At 40.0% G+C, this 17,163-nt stretch overlaps 1 protein-coding gene across 1 annotated transcript in view; it reads left to right on the top strand.

The window, feature by feature from the left end:
- Positions 1–17,163, top strand: part of LOC101863382 (exonuclease 1) — a 33,219-nt gene that overhangs the window by 2,474 nt on the left and 13,582 nt on the right. The window contains exons 2-8 of the mRNA XM_005109399.3: positions 2,190–2,370; positions 5,565–5,684; positions 6,868–6,991; positions 7,899–8,036; positions 9,571–9,786; positions 11,118–11,305; positions 15,034–15,130. Coding sequence (XP_005109456.1) covers positions 2,210–2,370; positions 5,565–5,684; positions 6,868–6,991; positions 7,899–8,036; positions 9,571–9,786; positions 11,118–11,305; positions 15,034–15,130 — 1,044 coding nt within the window. The 5' untranslated portion in view covers positions 2,190–2,209. The remainder of the gene's footprint in view (positions 1–2,189; positions 2,371–5,564; positions 5,685–6,867; positions 6,992–7,898; positions 8,037–9,570; positions 9,787–11,117; positions 11,306–15,033; positions 15,131–17,163) is intronic.

Raw genomic sequence — 17,163 nt, forward strand, 5'->3', positions numbered from 1 at the left:
AGGTGGCCAAAATAATAAATATACGTCACTGACTAATACCGGCTGACTTAAAAAATTTTGTGGTTACACCAAGTACAGTGGAACTCGGATTCAACGAGGTCGCCGGGCCTGGCGTAAAACCTCGTTGAATCCGAATCTTCGTTATAGCAAACACGAGGTTTTGTGTAGATAATTAAAGGCACTGAGCAAGTAATATGTAACGGTAAGTCACAAGTAGTGCCTGAAATGCCTGCATTTTATGAGCTGTGTAAAAAAACAAAAAACCGATTCGTTCAAATGCACACACCTGTGTCATCTCCATTGTTTACCAAAAAGTTGTGTTGCTGTGTATAGCCTAGCATACAGCAACTTTTGATTCCATAGACCAGTGCACAATTTAATAGGTAGATCTACGTCAAGACTAGCTTATCATTGTAATAAAAATGATCAGTTGCCGAGGGGAAAAAAAGGCTGTGACTCGTTTGTATTTCTGCGACGTTCAACGCCCGGACCGCTAGTGCCTTCCCCGACATGCACACACAGCCACACGTGTGCAGGCCGCTCATCCGACCCCGACACACACCAGAGTAGACTCGTGCAAATACCAACAACGCCTGTGTTGGTATTACAGAAGACCGCTGATTGGTTGCATGCAATCGGCTAAATGAATAATGGTTCACGACGATACAGGTGCAATGGATGGTTTCCGGGAATAAATAAGGTTTGTTCTGGGAGGGCAGGGGCTGTTCACCCTGGAAGCGACCTCGTTGAATCCGGGCTCGCTGATTTAAGTGCTCGTTGAATCCGGGTTATTTTTTATTGATTTTAAAGAAGGAAAAAAACGGGGAATCTATCTCATCTTCTTGAATCCGAGTTCCACTGTAGATAACGATTTATCATATGATCGCTAGATCGTCCAGTAAATTGTACAATTTATCGTTATTATAATATAATAGTGTAACCGGGCCTTTAGATCTAGTTCCTGAGTGTAAGTTACTTGTTCCTTGTTTTAATTTTTTAAGAAGGTAGGCCGAATTGTGACAGAGTGATGCTGTGGTCACAATTAATGTGGCGTTAATTGCGAAAGAGTGAGTGTATCATGTGACAAAAAAAAAGAATTTAAAAAGAAAAACGGTAAATTTTTACTTTCACTCCCGCACACTGCTTCAGGGGTCAAACTGCAATACTGTTTGCTGCAGATCACATAATGCCACTAAGACTGTTGCAAATCAATTATTTTCAAGAAATGTTCAAATCTTAACGTATTGTAAAATATCAAATTATACAGGGGGGCCCCCTGTAACCCCCAAGATTTTCTTTTACCCCAGTGGGGCAGGCCCCCTGGAACCCTCTGATAGGTCCAAAGCATGTGTATCTCGATTTTATTTTTAAAGAACAATCAAATATTTAAAAAACTATTAATTTGCAACAGAAATGAAGTTGATTTTTGTTGTGTTAAGCGCATCAGTATTTAGTAGAAAATGGACGACTGGTGTGAGACGGGACGGAAAGTAAAAAAATACCAGAAAAACAAACAAATGCACACACACGCACTCACACACACAAACATATACACACACACACACATACACAAACAGGCACTCCTGTACAATTGCGGTCCCATATGCACTAAGTCACACTAAGTGCCCCTGTAGTATGTTTCTTATTTAGATCTAAACTGAATTAAAATTATATTTCTAAAATGATCTAGATTTATATCTCTAGAGACACAGATAGATTATCTAGGCCATCTAGAATCTAGATCTAAAGATCTCTCTAGGTGTAGATGATCTAGATCTAGACTCACTTCCACAATGACCGTCATGTAAACAGACGGGACCGCAACTGTACTGCCCAGACACATACACTCACACATCCATAGACACAGGCACACACACACTAACGCACACCGCGCGTGCTTGTGGCCTAATGCATACACCAAACTGACAGACAAACAATGACAGTTGCAGCTCTTTTCTTGTTGTCACCGTTGTTGCACCTAGTGGTTTTTGTTGCTGTTGTATGATGATGATGTTTTGTTGTAGCCTAATTATTTATTTGTTGCCTCGATATTTTGGAAATGGTAGATGATGTTAATCATCAATGCAAAAGAGCTCCGTGTTCTCTTTGTCATAATTAACGCTGCGTTAGTTGTCACAGTCACTGTCACAATTAACACTACCTAACCTTTAAAGAAATCTTGTTTGCAGTGGCTTGAGTCCTACAGAAAATGGGGATCCAAGGTCTCCTCCCCTTCCTGAAGACCATTCATGAAGAAGTGAATATTGCCCAGTTCTCTGGCTGTACAGTTGCCATTGATGCATACTGCTGGTTGCACAAAGGAGCTTTTTCATGTGCAGAAAAACTTGCGCTGGGGGAGAAAACAGATCAGTAAGTAATGTTTATTTTTTCACAGTGGCTACGTGACACGTAGTTGGCAGGCTATATTCATGGCGCCGTAAATGCAGTTTGCAGGCGCAGTTGAGGTTTCGTTCACGGCACCAAAGCTTCGTTTAGGGGGAGCGTCCACTGCCGGTTTAAGTCAGCCAGTTTTAATCAGTGACGACAGTGACTTATATATTTTTAATGTTTTGGCCTGCTTCAAGTTCAAGTGTTCCATCCCATTAGATGAAGGAAAAGGAAACGGCCTTACAGAATTAAAGGCGGGATATGGAATGTGGAAAATTGGATACGGTACATGGGAAACAAGAGGTGACTCTCTTTCTTTCTGTCTGTCTGTCTGTCTGTCTGTCTGTCTCTCTCTCTCTCTCTCTCTCTCTCTCTCTCTCTCTCTCTCTCTCTCTCTCCCATTTCTCTTCCTTCTCTCTGGTTTTCTCTATCTCTGTCTGTCTCTCCCTCCCTCTTTCTCTCCCCCCACCTTCTCTCTCTCTCTCACACACACACTGCCCGAAGACAAAATTGCGCGCTTTCAACTCGAGAGCGCTGGAACGTTTGTTTACACTCGTATATCACAGGCCGTCATGCGCTAACACAAGGTGGCACCCAAGTTTCGCCCAGACGTGAGATAGGGCAATTGAAAAAACATCTATCTTGGTAGGCATATATGCATTTTTGTCATATCCTAATGCGTTTTTGCATAATTGAGAGTTCGTCGTTTTCCCTTACACTGGCGAGATATGAACCAGAGCTCAGTGTAAGGGAAAACGACGAATGGTCAATCGGTCAAGGATGGCTGCTTCATTTTCCTTCATCTCATGGGATGGAACACTTGAAGCTGGCCAAAATAATAAATATACGTCACTGACTAATACCGGCTGACTTAAAAACCGGCAGTGGACGCTCCCCCAAAACGAAGCTTTAGTGCTGTGAACGTAGCCTGCCAACTACCTACGTTCACTGCGCCGTGAACGTAGCCACTGCATTAATTTTTTTGCACGAAATTGTATTCTTTGTTGCAGTCACAAGAACAATATACAGTGGAAACCTGATGTAACAGGGATGGTGGGAGTTGAGAAAATGTCCTGTTATATCCATCCGATCCCTGTTAAATTAGAAATGCAAGGAAAGTAAGTATTTGTGGACTAATCGAGCTGTACTTATTCATGGGTAGTTTCCCTTGCCAAAAGTACCCACGAACATGGGTTTTGGCACCAACTTTCTCTTTGCTTCCTTAAACCACATCAGAAGAGCTTGGTCCACAGCATCTGCATCGGGTAGTCTCATCTTCTTTCGATCAAGAGCAAACTTTCCATTGGACTCCAATTTGGAGTATGCTGCCACTATCTTCTCTCTATCCTTGATAATGGTGTGAATCCAGCCTTGTGGAATGTCGAACTGACGACAAATCTCTGCCAGTGGAGCTTGCTTTTTGTCAACAGCCTGGATTATTTTGTTGTTGTTGTTTTGTCAATTGAAAGGTATTTTCTCTTGCGCTTGACATCGTTAGTGACACATTACGCGTGCGTGTTGCTAGGTTTTGGGCTAGATCAAGGTCTGCAGCACACCGCAGCCCTCTCTCGCTGCACATGCTGCGTATGCTTTTAGTAGCATGGCTTGCATGGGCTTGCTCCATCTCTCTCTCTCTCTTACTTTGTACACATTGTTAACGAGCCTTTGTTCCTGCTATAACCGGTTGGGCTACGATGAGGCCCTGTTACTGTTATTGCCGATAATTTTTAATAGAGGCAAAGAGTAGGGAAAAACGGGGATTTAAAAAATCCCTGTTATTACCGGGCCTGTTATATATGGTTTCCACTGTAAGTCTTGTAGCTCTGCTTCACCCTACTTTCTAAGGGAGGGAAAATATTCAAGTGAGGCTTGCTCATTTGTCTTATGACTACCATGACATTTTAATTATATATATTTTTTAATGACCAAAAATGATATTTAATTTATTAACAGTTGAACCTGCTAATGGGCCACCACTCCAAGTCCAAGACAATGACCTCTAACATCTGTGTTGTGTTTTCCATTAAATTATATTTTCATCCAAAACGTAGCTCTCTACCTGGCTCAACCTCTACCACTCATCTCCTCAACAATGGATGGCGGTCTTGAACAATTTTGACCATGTCATACTGTAATATTCTTAAAGGGTCCATTTGTATACTTGTACAGCTAATGATGGTCAGTTTTAGTGATGGCACTTTCGAAATCATTGGTTGTCATGTATCTTCTGCATCTCCTGGACTTTGTTGTGATTTTATTTATTTATACATGACATATGTATATAATAAATATAGATGTAAATAATTTATGAAAGATGTGAATGTTTTGTGAGCTCTGACACTAAAAGATTATCAGTTATAATTTTATTGGGTGGATTGAAAATGACCATGGTCTTTTTTATGGAAACATTAGTTCCTGATAAATTGTCTCTGAAAGACATTTTTGTATGTAGATCTCTTTAGTTAAATAGAATTACCGTACGATTTTAGGTGGTTCTGATATTTAAGCAGTAGGCTCTGTGAGGCGAGACACAGCTATGCGCTCTGAATTTGAAAAAAATGTGCAACAGTATCTTTTTACACAAGAGGAGTGCAAAAGTTCTGCTGTTCTTGGCTTGGCTTGATGCTCAACAGCGACAAACACACATCGAATTTCATGGCTCCATCATTTTCCAGTTAGTTGCCTGACTGGATTTGATTTGGCTGCAGCTGAAACATTTGAGTAGAACTTGCTATTGAAGGCAAGGGACAAATCAAATAAGACAAGTAGTTGTGTCTGAGTTACAAGTTATATATTATCATTTCAAGGAGAAGATTTTTTGAATTTCAGAATTTATGTTCCTTTGTGTATGAATGAATGAGCTTGATTTTGCAGTAATTTAGCTCATATAATTCTAATGTATGGTTTTCGTCTACATACTTTTTCTTCAGTCATGACGATACACCATTCCTTAAAAGAACTTCTTTTTTTCCCCCACTGTTTGTACTGTTGTCTCTAAATTGTTCTTGGACTGGCTTTTGAATTGAGTGTCATTTTGTAAGAGTATGAACATATTTTAGTTGGGCTTTGAGACTTCTCTAAGAATAGCTAAAAGCTACTGCTTTGAAAAAGTATGAGATTTTTATTTAAGCTATCCTTTGTGCTAATTTTTTTCATTTTCTTTTGTCTTTTCTCAGATATGTCTATTATTGCATGAAATATGTTGACTACATGCTGAAGCATAACCTCAAGCCAATACTTGTCTTTGATGGATGTCATCTCAAGTCCAAAGCTGGTGTTGAAAAATCCAGAAGAGAGTTTGTATCCCTAGTATTTTTCTATATTTTTGTCCCCAAATGTTTTACTCAAGGTGTAGTAGAAGAGCACCACCAGAAGATTTTTGAAACTATCTGTTCTTTCGGCTTGTCTGTCTTTCTTTTTTATTTCCCCACACTTATGCTGCTGGGGATGGCGTCTTTTCTCAGAATTTAGTTTTACTCCAGCTCATCTGATGACTAAAATCTAGTGGAAAACTGACACTGAAACCCAATAATGGTCTGATCTCGAAACGACTTGTACAGAGCCTTTGCTCCACAACCTTGGTCATTACTTTTTACTTTACTGTGGCCCCATAAGTTGTTAGTGAGGCTGTATGCATCGCTGCAATTAATTAACTGTGTTTCCTTGCGCTTTCTATGGTCTCAGAAATGTGCTACTTACTTGTGTTTGTGATATTATTCCAGTTTTTAAGATCAAGGAATTGAATCCAAAGCCAATTACTTTCTATTGAAGTGATTGATTTCTTCCGAGGGTCCATAAATTCTTCCAGTGGTACCACCGACCCCAAGACAATTAACCTGATTACTTCCTGTTAGTAATTAGTAGGCTTACATCTGTTGATTCTGACCCTTAGACAATTACTTGATTATTTCTGGCGAGTAGTGGTTACTTACGACAAGTCAAAGGTTAATCCCGGTGAGTCCAACACTTCAGGATTCAGGATTATAACCTCAGTCTCGGAACGTGGGAAGGCACCTTTCTTTTTTTTTTTTTCAAAAAGAAATTTTTCTTAAGTAATTGGTAACGGTTGGTTTACACAAAAGGGAATCAGAACTTTTCTTCTGTAACACTGATCGTGGGAATAGATTCCTCGCCCTGCTCTTATATTGACTCATAGCTTACTAGATTAGATTATGTGTTAAAAATCTTAGTTGATCTTTGCAGTATGATTTGTAAGGTGTGTTAAAAATCTTAGTTGATCTTTGCAGTATGATTTGTAAGGTGACGCAAAGCTCTTTTTTACTGAACCATGTATATCGTCCTTTCATGCTCGGTCCGACATTGAGGTCACCTTGTGTCCTTGAAAAAGGCACTTTACAAGAATTTTCACCATTGGCTCAGTCTTATTGGAGGTGGTTGTTAATTTCTGCCTCTTAAATAACCTTTCAGTGATTCAATGGGCTAAACCTACAATTTTGCACCTTTTTTTTTTTCTCGTAGACGGAGGGAAATTAATCGTAAGAAAGCAGCCCAGTTTCTTCGGGAAGGCCGCCGTGCTGAGGCAAAGGAATGCCTCCAGCGCTGCGTGGATATCAGCCCTCAGATGGCATTGGAGCTCATGAATGTAGGTTCCTTTTTTTGTTTATTTTTTACTGAAGCCCTTCCCTTTTTTTATGTGATTTATGACAGTATTCTCTGCTGTTGGGCTCTCGTGGTCTAGAGGTTAAAGTGTTTGCCTCTCATTCAATAGGTCCCGGGTTCGAATCCGGATAGTGGCGGAAAATTTTCTTCCTTATATAAATCGTTTTCTCCTTTCACATCATTTCCTGCTCTTTGACAATGTTCTGTCGTTTGCTTTGATCTTCACTTTCTGCCCCCACCCCCTCACCTCCTCTGGGCTCCTGACTCTTTCTGCAGCCTTTCTACTGCTACTCCTTGGATCCTTACTGCTGTCTTTCAGCCACACCCCTGACCTTATAGTAGGTAAGATCTACACCTTGCCTTCTTGGATATGGTAGAAAAATCTCGGTCCAGTGTGCAAGTTGCGCACGTTAAAGATCCCTTGGTGGTCCAAAATCGATAAGGGTAGGCTTTGGCTGCCACACGGGCAAAATTCAAAATTTCTTACCAAGTGAAAATGCTTGGTGTGTCCCACGTGCTCAAATGACTTATGCAGTTGTGAGCGCCATAAAGCACTTACCCAAAAAACCCACTCTCCCTCTCCCTCTCCCTCTCCCTCCCCCTCTCTCTCTCTCTCTCTCTCTCTCTCTCTCTCTCCGTCTCTCTCTCTCCGTCTCTCTCTCTCCCTCCCTCCCTCTCTCTCTCTCTCTCTCTCTCTCTCTCTCTCTCTCTCTCTCTCTCTCTCTCTCTCTCTCTCTCTCTCTCTCTCTCCCTCCCTCTCTCTCTCTCTCCCTCTCTCTCTCTCTCTCTCTCTCTCTCTCTCTCTCTCTCATATTTATATATATATCATCAGTTGCAGACATTTTAATTGTATTCCTCTTTTTATGTGGTGGAATTTCCCTGGGTTCCAGGCCTGCCGCCAAAAAGGAGTTGACTGCATCGTTGCTCCATATGAGGCTGATGCTCAGCTGGGTTACTTGAGTCGTAAAGGCATCGCTCAGATCATTGTGACGGAGGACTCAGACTTGCTGCTTTTTGGCTGTGAAAAAGTAAGTTTTATAGCACATCCATTTGACATGGACGATGTTGGGATTCTTTGTGGGGCTTTTTTTTTTCTTCAAGTGCGGGGAGGGGGAGGGGGGATCTTCTTTGCTAGATTTCACTAATTTCAGGTGCAATCGACTGTTGGTTCTTCAACCTGCGGTGCAACAGATTTTTTCGGATGTCATCGTTTTTCCTTCTTGGTGGCCCCCCTAGCTTTCAGGCAGCCACAGCTTTCAGCTCCACTTCTAATCCACTCTCAATTTTTTAAGTTTTAAAAAATTAAAAAATATTTGGGGGGGGGGGTATTTTTTAATTGTGATATAAAGACATATTGACACGTCATAATTTGGAATACATTGGTCTATTCTGTCAAAAGTTATTAGCCAAAAATCGTTTTCAAATGGATGGCCAATGGTGGCAGTAGTCGTGGTAGCAGGCATTATTTAGTCTAAACAGATGGTCATAATGTGCCGACATCTATTGTGTAATAGACAGGCTATTCACTGTTGCACACAGGAGATGTGTTTAATTCTTGAGTTGGGAAAGTTTTTTTAATGAGTGTCTTTGTCTGTTGGCAGTGATGCTGTACCTCCCACTGCCTGCTTGGCCCTGGCAGACAAGGCTAAGCAACATGCCTTCTAAATTGTGTAATGTGTGTGTGTGGGGGGGTAAGACTTTACAACTACAGTTACTGAAATTGTGGTGTTAACCTTATATGATTCACAACTGTTGTTATTACTCCAGCAGACCCAAGGTCACTCAGAAATGTTCTTGGCTTCCTGGGAAGCTAACAGTGAAAGCAGCTAATTAAGCACTCAGCCGTTTTCATTGTCTATAGACAGTTACCCATTCCCACTTGGAAGTGGGGAGAATTTGTAAAACGGCTTTCCCAAAGACACAATATCGGGATCTTAGTAGCTTCAGTTTGATAATCTTTCAGTTGCAAGCCCAACGTCTAAACAGTAGGCCACTGATGCCCATGTGTAGTATATATTTGTCTCCATTTTATGTCCTATGATGATAATAATGCTTTTATGGCCAATTGGGCCACTAGGTGGCAGAAAGTGCATGTTGACAGTTTGTGTAGAAGCGGATCACGAACAGCAAATTTTGCCAATTTCCATGACATACATCACAGAGCTAAAAATTATACATTTTTGTGATGCACCAGGTACATCATAAAGTAACAAAGAGGTTAGAATATTATAAATATGTGACTCAAAGAATCACGTCAATCTTTAATTTTGAAAGGGACCTAAAAAATTGATAAAAATGCTCACCATTCTAGCTAGTAAAAATTGGGCTCATGAAAGTTGAAGAAAACCTTTCATCACAAAGGGGCTGAGTGGACATTTCAAAATTGAAGATTGAGTTAATCACTTCGGCTTCTGTGACATAGATGTTCGTTCTTGATCCTTCTAAGTTTAGTTTGTGCTGGCTCTTTATTCCTATTTTTAAAGCAAACTGTTTCTATGTAGTGACCACAGAACATAGGAATTATTAATTTAAAACTAATTGAAAATGTTTGACTTGTTCTAGATTATATTCAAAATGGACTTCAATGGGAGAGGAGTTCTGATTCAGCAGAGTCGGCTGAATGAAGTGATGGACATTCAGACTGGATTCTACACTTTTGAGAAGTTTCGGTACATGTGCATCCTGTCAGGCTGTGATTATCTCCCCTCCCTTCATGGAATCGGGCTGGCGAAAGCTTGCAAAGTCTTCAAAATGGCACGGCAGGCTGACATTCGGCAGGTGAATATCCTTTTGTGTTAAGATTTTGTGCTCAGGGCTGTCAAATCTCAGGTGTGTCTGGGCCTTATGGTACAGGGATGCCAAATCTCCGGTTTTTCCATCTTTTTCCTCTTTTTTTTCATACACTTGCAAAGGGAAGGGGAATGGTAAGAGAAATGTTTTTGTTTGCTCATTAAAAGATTTTACAAGGTTCTTTTTAGGTGAGATGTGACGCTTTGCTCATTTTCAGTTGGTTTTTTGGGTTTTTTTTTTCAAAAATCATTTGGCATCTCTGATGGTAACTCCTGCCTCATTTCTTCTGTCTTCGGAAAAAACTGCTTATTGATTTTATTTTTAAGGTTGCTGTTGCTTTAATCCATCATTTTGTCTTGACAATGCTGCAACTAGATACAATATACTTGGTGTTGAATGTCATTATTCACGCTAGTCCAAAAAAAATTACAATTTAGCATTGTTGACTCCAGTGCATCTAACGAAACAACCAGAGGGGTTACAAAGTCCATTCTTTTTTTGAGTCTCAAGAGCAGAAATGCGTGCTTTGGGTGCACTAAATGAGAATTGCCATAAATACAAAGATACACCTAAAATTGTACGTTGAAAACTACCAAAAATTAAGTCAGCCCAGACAGAGCGACGACAGGGAGCTGACTGCCGGTGCGCCGTGCGATATGCATGAAACGTGTCATTGTGTAAGCTGTCGAAATTTTTTATTATTGTGAAGCATTTAGAGGCACCAGGGAGTGGACAGTAAAAAAATGATCTTTAATATTCTTCTTATTATTGTCATTGTCATTATAAGCACAACACAGAGCGTACCCTGCATCCAAGAACGGACTGGCGTGTGTGGTTTATGTAACTTTGCCATCGCGCAGAAGATGTGGGGTTGTCTTCTATGTGGGGTGGTTTTTATAAATCGAGTACCTCTGTCTATTTGCTAAGCAGTTGTGTTCCTCTCAGCCCTGGTTAGCTCTGACAGGTATGATTGTAATCTTCTTCCAAGAAGGTCTAAATTGTGTCCGGGAGGGAGGGGGGGGGGTGTTAAACATTTATCATAGCAAGTTTTATAAAAATTGGGTAACGGGGTTTGTTTAGTAAGAAGCTGTAGCACTATAGCTGACCTTCTCTAAGAAGCTGTAGCACTATAGCTGGCCTTCTCTAAGAAGCTGTAGCACTATAGCTGGCCTTCTCTAAGAAGCTGTAGCACTATAGCTGACCTTCTCTCATAGGTAACGTTTGTGTTTCATTCTATTCTTTTTGCGCTGTCATTCTTCTGTTTGCTGAGACAAAGTAGTTACTCATCTCTTTACATGTATTTTTTTCTTTCTCCCCAGGTTTTGAAAAAGCTGCCCATGTATCTAAAGATGAACCTGTGTGTGACAAATGAGTATGTGGAGGGATTTGTGCGTGCTGACAACACATTCCTGTATCAGCTGGTGTTTGATCCGATGACGCGTGAACTTTGCCCTCTGAACCCGTACCCTCCGGAGATTGACGAAAATGAGCTGGATTATGCTGGGCAGTATCCTTACACGTCTTATTCAGATCAAAACAAAATAGGATGGGGTGAATTTGGTAGTAGTCATTGGTGTCGGGAAATGAGCAACGTGAACCCTACAGGAACTACACGGCCACAGTCTTCCAGCCTCATAAAAATCCTTGTACCCTCCTATACTCAACATACATGGCCTCTTCTCAGGGTGGGCAGGCAGTCCACAGACACCCCAGTCCCCAATGCCAAGTAATTTTGGGGTAATATTTGGGTACTGCAGTAAAATGAGTTGTTCTTGATGCTCACTCACCAGTCTTATCATATATATGGTTATGTTGTTGAAATTTCAGAACGTGAAATGGCTTTAAGGTTAAAATTACTAATGGCAAATCCTAGATTTCTGAAATTGTCCAGATTTTTACCACCTTCTTGATACAAAATGTGTAAGACAATGTGATTGATAAATTTCTAGCCCTCTCGTGCGCATTTTCAGAGGTCCAAAAAAGTTCTTTCTTTCCTTCCCCCCTCTTTCTTTCTCCCTCTCCCCCCCCCCCCCCCCCCCCCTGTTTCTGCTGAGGTTTCTTGAATGTCTCTCATGCATGTCAAGGGTCTGGTACTGTAGCTTTTGTTTTATCAATACAATATCAGCTTAGGTGCATTGAATTTTTTACGCCTTAGATGCACTCTGTTGTTTATGTGTTAAGTGCCCTGAATTGAATGTGTGTTAGGTGCACTCAGTTGTTTTTATGTGTTAGGTGCACTCAGTTATTTACATGGAAGGTGCACTGAATTGTTTGTGTATTACGTGCACAGAATTGTGTGTGTATTCTCTCTGCCTCTTTCACCCTGGTAATGGATAAAGGCAGCCAAGTAGGACTCTCCACGTCTCTCTGTATCCCAGGTGGATCTCAACCTTCCTCTCTTCCTCCTCCCTCTGAGATTCCGCCTTGGACTTTTCCTTGTTGCATTGTAGGTTGGCTTCTTTAGAGTGTGCCCAGTCCACCGTCATGTTATTTTCTTGATCTGTTTGTTGTTGTTTAGTTCTCCTCTGTGGGTGGTTGGCGGGTGCTCTGGTGTGGTTTGTTTCTTTTTTCCTATCAAATGTCTTTCATCCTTATCTCCCGTCCTTTTTTGTGTTTGTTATTCTCTTGTAACACCTCTAATCTTCGGCACTTATATGACCTTATTGTGTTGCAAATGCCTTTAAACACTTACCAAAACATGAAACATAGCTCTCTTCCATAAGACGTCCAGTCCAGCCAGATTTTTCGTGACATTCCTCAGGCAACCATAAATGGAGGACTGCAGTTTTTGTTTTCTGTGTGTTTTGTTAGTTTTCTTGTTTTCGACACCCATACAACTTATACACTTTTTACATTTGTTAGCAATGCCCACCGAGCGCGTTTTGTTCTGCCGATTTTTGGCCCCCGCAGCGGGGGTGTTTTGTGGGACGCACTACCGCAAAAGTTGTTGTCTTCAACTCGCTCTCACGCCGCTTCTCGTGAATGGATATGAATGAAACTTGGCAGCCAATCAGAAAAGAGGTCAATCTCGTAGTATGCAGTTTGACAACATTGTACCCATCCTAGAAGCAGTCGAAAACGTTTGCGAAAGTGGTTGATGTGGTGCGCTTTGAAGATTTTTCGGAGCTGTGATTTGTCAAACTGACTAATATGTTGTACACCATTTTTCTTTATTCCCTTAAAATTTCAAGCTTCTGTGTTTAGCGGTTTTCGCGTAATCTTTAAAAATGTGGGTGTAACTAAGGGAAAAAGCGGCATTGCCATTTGCGCGACGACCTGCTGCTGGGAAATTTCCACCGAGTGACGTCATCAGCCATCGGTCGCTACAAACGAGGCCCCGCTTATGTGAACCGGAAAGGGGGGAAGGGTACTTGAAAACTAAACGGGGGCCTTGATAACTTGCGTTTTTGTTGCATTTTAGTCACAATACAATAGATCTCGTCATTTTTATTTGCTTGATCGCATGACAGAAGAATAGAAACAGAAAAGCAAACATCTTGAGAAGTGGTATGGCATTGTGTTTGCGTTATGAAAGCCTATTCCCACCTCTTGGGAAAGCACACACTTGGACTCGTCCTGTATGCTCTGTTTGGAAAAGTGAGGCATTAAGATTGTTATTAAAGAGTATGGTACTTATTTAGTCCAGTCTGGGAAGATAGTCCCGTTTATACATTGTTATCGTTCACGCGTGAGTGCGTGCGTGTGTGTGTGTGCGCGCGCGTGTGTGTGTGTGAGAGAGAGAGAGAAGGGGGGGGGTGGGGTGTAAATATGTTACATTTATTGTATGAGTTGTAGCCTACACATGCGAAATATTCCCATGATTTGTAAACTATATTATCTGAACGCATCTTAATCTGCCACACAATAGGACACTGTCCAACAGTGGATATACACAGAGACGATCTTATTTTCTATAACAAAGTATTCATGCTTTTACTAGTATAGAACTGGATTTATTAGTCGTTCTCTACTTACATTTTTGTGACAAATTGATCCAGAGCATTGCTTGGCAAGGAGGAACCTTTTATGTTGCCAAGTTTCATTCAAATATCATGACTTTGGGAGAACATATGACTGATAATCTTTGTAAATCTGTAAAGAACGCCACTTTTTTTACCTGTTAATGTCTTTACAACTCAAAAAGTATGACAGATATTAAAAATCTGACTGCATGACTAGATTCTGCATTAAAAAATGTACTAGACTGCCAGGTTTCATTTACATATTCCAAAAAATAGGCGAGCTATGACAAATATTGTCTCAAAACGCTCCGGAAACCGCCACATTTTTACCTATAAACGTCTTCATAACAAAAAATAGGATAGCTATGAAAAATCTGAAAGCAGGACTAGATTCTGCACTACAAAATGTACTGGGTTGCCAAGTTTCTTTTAAATACTCGGAGAAATTAGCGAGTTATGACGAATATTGTCTCAAAACTCACCAAAGGACGTCCCATATTTTGGGGTTTTTTCATTATATAAAAGTGTACCAGAAATTAATTGATTAAAAAATCTGTAACTTTTTTGTTTATTCATAGATTTCAAAAATTCAAAAAGTTTCATGCTTTCTGAAGATAAAGCTACAAAATGCACATATTTGCAAACACTTTCTGGCAAAAAAAAGGATTTTCGTGGTCATTGCTACATTTGTGTTTAAAATGATGATCTTTATACTTTCCTGCTGTTTCCTGATCTCCAGACAAACTGTTGAAATGCTCCCCTCGATTTTCAAATCCACGTCGGGACATTAGAGACTGTTCCTCGCTTGCCGTTTATGATACTTCCCAGATATGTAAAGAGAGTTAAATTTCCTCTGTAAGCATGTTATTAATCTTTTTCTTCTTTAACGCCTGTGTTGATCCTCAGAACCTTTGTATTTCCTAGTGGACCTCCTGGCCTTGTTTATATATTGGGTGCATTGAATTGTTTGTGTGCTAGGTGCACTGAATTGTTTTTTGGTAGGTGCACTGAATTGTTTTTGTGTGAATGGACTGTATTGTTTGCGACTTATTGGTGCACTAAATTATTTATTGGGTCACTGAATTGTTTTAGCTGTTTACATGATATATAACTCATTAAGTGCACTGAATTGTTTGTGATTAGGTTGCTGAATTGTTTGCATTATATTAGGTGCAATGGTCTCTATGTGTATGCGAGGCATTGCATTTGAGGGGAAAGGTGGTACCTTGTTGTCATGGGAAGCGCTGCTTGTAGTTTCCTTATTAATGTGCAGATATTTCCCCAAAGAGAAAGCCTATCAGATGTCACTGGGGAACATTGATGTTCACAGCCATAAGGCCATCGCCAATTTTGACCCAGATACTTTTGTTGTAAGTATAACCTTTGTGTACTTTCTTACAGATTCTCTTTCTATGTACTCGTTAAATATAAATAAGTTCTGGAGTATTGCCGTTGTATAATGAGGGAGATATTAAATATAACTGGTGATTAGGAACCGGCTGTGGCTACAGCTTGGTCTGGTTGTGGTATTTGCCTTTTGCATATGTTGTGATGATGGTCTTCAGATAAAATCTAAAAGGGTTCATGGTGTTAATAACTTTTGTAAAGTTCTGTGCTGGATCGATAACAACGTAAAGTTCTGTGCTTGAGAAGTCTTACAACACATTAAGGCCATCTGCGGCTGAGATTTTCCCCATTTTTACCCAGTTTGACCATACATTTTTTCCCCTCCATTTTTGAAACCTACATCCATTTCCTTCAAAGTTTCGAGCGCCCGCTTCAATCAATTATGTTTAGCAGTCTTTTAAAAAAGCTATTTTGCAATTTTGGGTCTTGTTTTTTAAATATTTTCTTCATTTTTTTTCAAATATTTATTTTTCCAACTTCAAATTATATCTTCTCCTTTATTCTTCATCTGAATAGCTTCATTATTTTACACATTGTCCATTCATAGGTAACCTGTGCTGAAATAGACCCTTTGACTATATGTTGCAAAGATGATATATTCATATTAGTCGGACATCAAAGAATAAATTCAAGTAATTATTTATTATTATAAGCACATGGCAACCAAGCAAACGTCCGCCATATTGGATAATTTCATCAGATTTCAAAAGCTATCTTCTCTCTTAGTTTTCGTCCATTGGCTTTCATTTTTAGTAGGTACCACAAACTAAATTTTCAAAGTAGCTGTATGCCAAATTTATCTCTTCCATTTGAAAGGCCTATATCCACTGAGCATTTTGGTACATTCTTTAACCTCTCAGTCAATTTTTAAGAAAGTGGTAGTTTTTAAAATTTGATCAAATTTGTTAAAAGTCAGTCACTGGCTGCAACCCCATGATTGACAGACAATAAAAGAGTACCAAGAGCACTAAACATCTCCACATTAACAGAGTACAATCACTATAACAAATATATGGAGCCTAATTTTTTTCAACACTGAGATCATTACAAATCAGTATTTTATCGCCTCAAACACCATGATCTGTTATTTCGACAAAAACACCAAGCGTTGACCCGGCCGGCGCCGCACCGCGAGCAAGTCGGCTCTATACTGTAGTGTGCGGTGCGGGGTCACATGCTTTCTTCCGAGTCTCGCGGAAGGATTGATAAAAAATAATTCCAAGTTGATTACTTTATTCTAATAGGAAATGAACTGATCTTTTAATTACTATATTTTTTAAGCCGGTATTTTACATATTTTGTGTAAAAAGTGATCTTTAAACATTATGACAGTATTTTTAAAAGCTTTCTATTTAGACGCTAAAGGCCTAATACATACCACGGGAAAGCCCGTTTAAAGCTCTACAGTTCTCTGCCAATGAAAAGACGGTATTTAATCATCCCTCTTTCCGCGAAGCATTTGAATGCACGTGTGTCAATTTTTCAATCAACTGACCACGCCTTCCGACCGCGAGGGGCTTCGCTTTCGTCAGCGATTATCCAGCTCCTAATAATCGGACATAAAAACAACTTACACCATTGTAACGAGGAGCAGCTGAACTTTTACAAGGTGTACGGCATTTGGTGTTTTATAGCGAAAGAGCAAAGAAACAGCGATCGGAATTACCCCGATTTCACCGATACCACACGGTCGGAAGGCCACGAGTGCCCGTGAGGCCGTGTTTTTAGTAAGTACAAAATACAACACCTATGTAATGAACGAATAACGCCAGATTTGTAATATTATGATTAGGAAAATAATTATGGACTCTGGAAATGTGTACATAGATAAATAGCAAAAAAATCTCAAAATTCCCAACAAAAACACTGATTGTAATTTTAATCTTAGATTATCTTCAAAAAGGGCTCTATTTCAGTACAGGTCTCCTATGGATGTATATTGTGTAAAATAATGAAGCTATTCAGATGAAAAATAAAAGAGATGTAATTTAAAGTC

The sequence above is a fragment of the Aplysia californica genome, unplaced genomic scaffold, assembly GCF_000002075.1.
Source record: "Aplysia californica isolate F4 #8 unplaced genomic scaffold, AplCal3.0 scaffold00775, whole genome shotgun sequence".
Taxonomy (NCBI): domain Eukaryota; kingdom Metazoa; phylum Mollusca; class Gastropoda; order Aplysiida; family Aplysiidae; genus Aplysia; species Aplysia californica.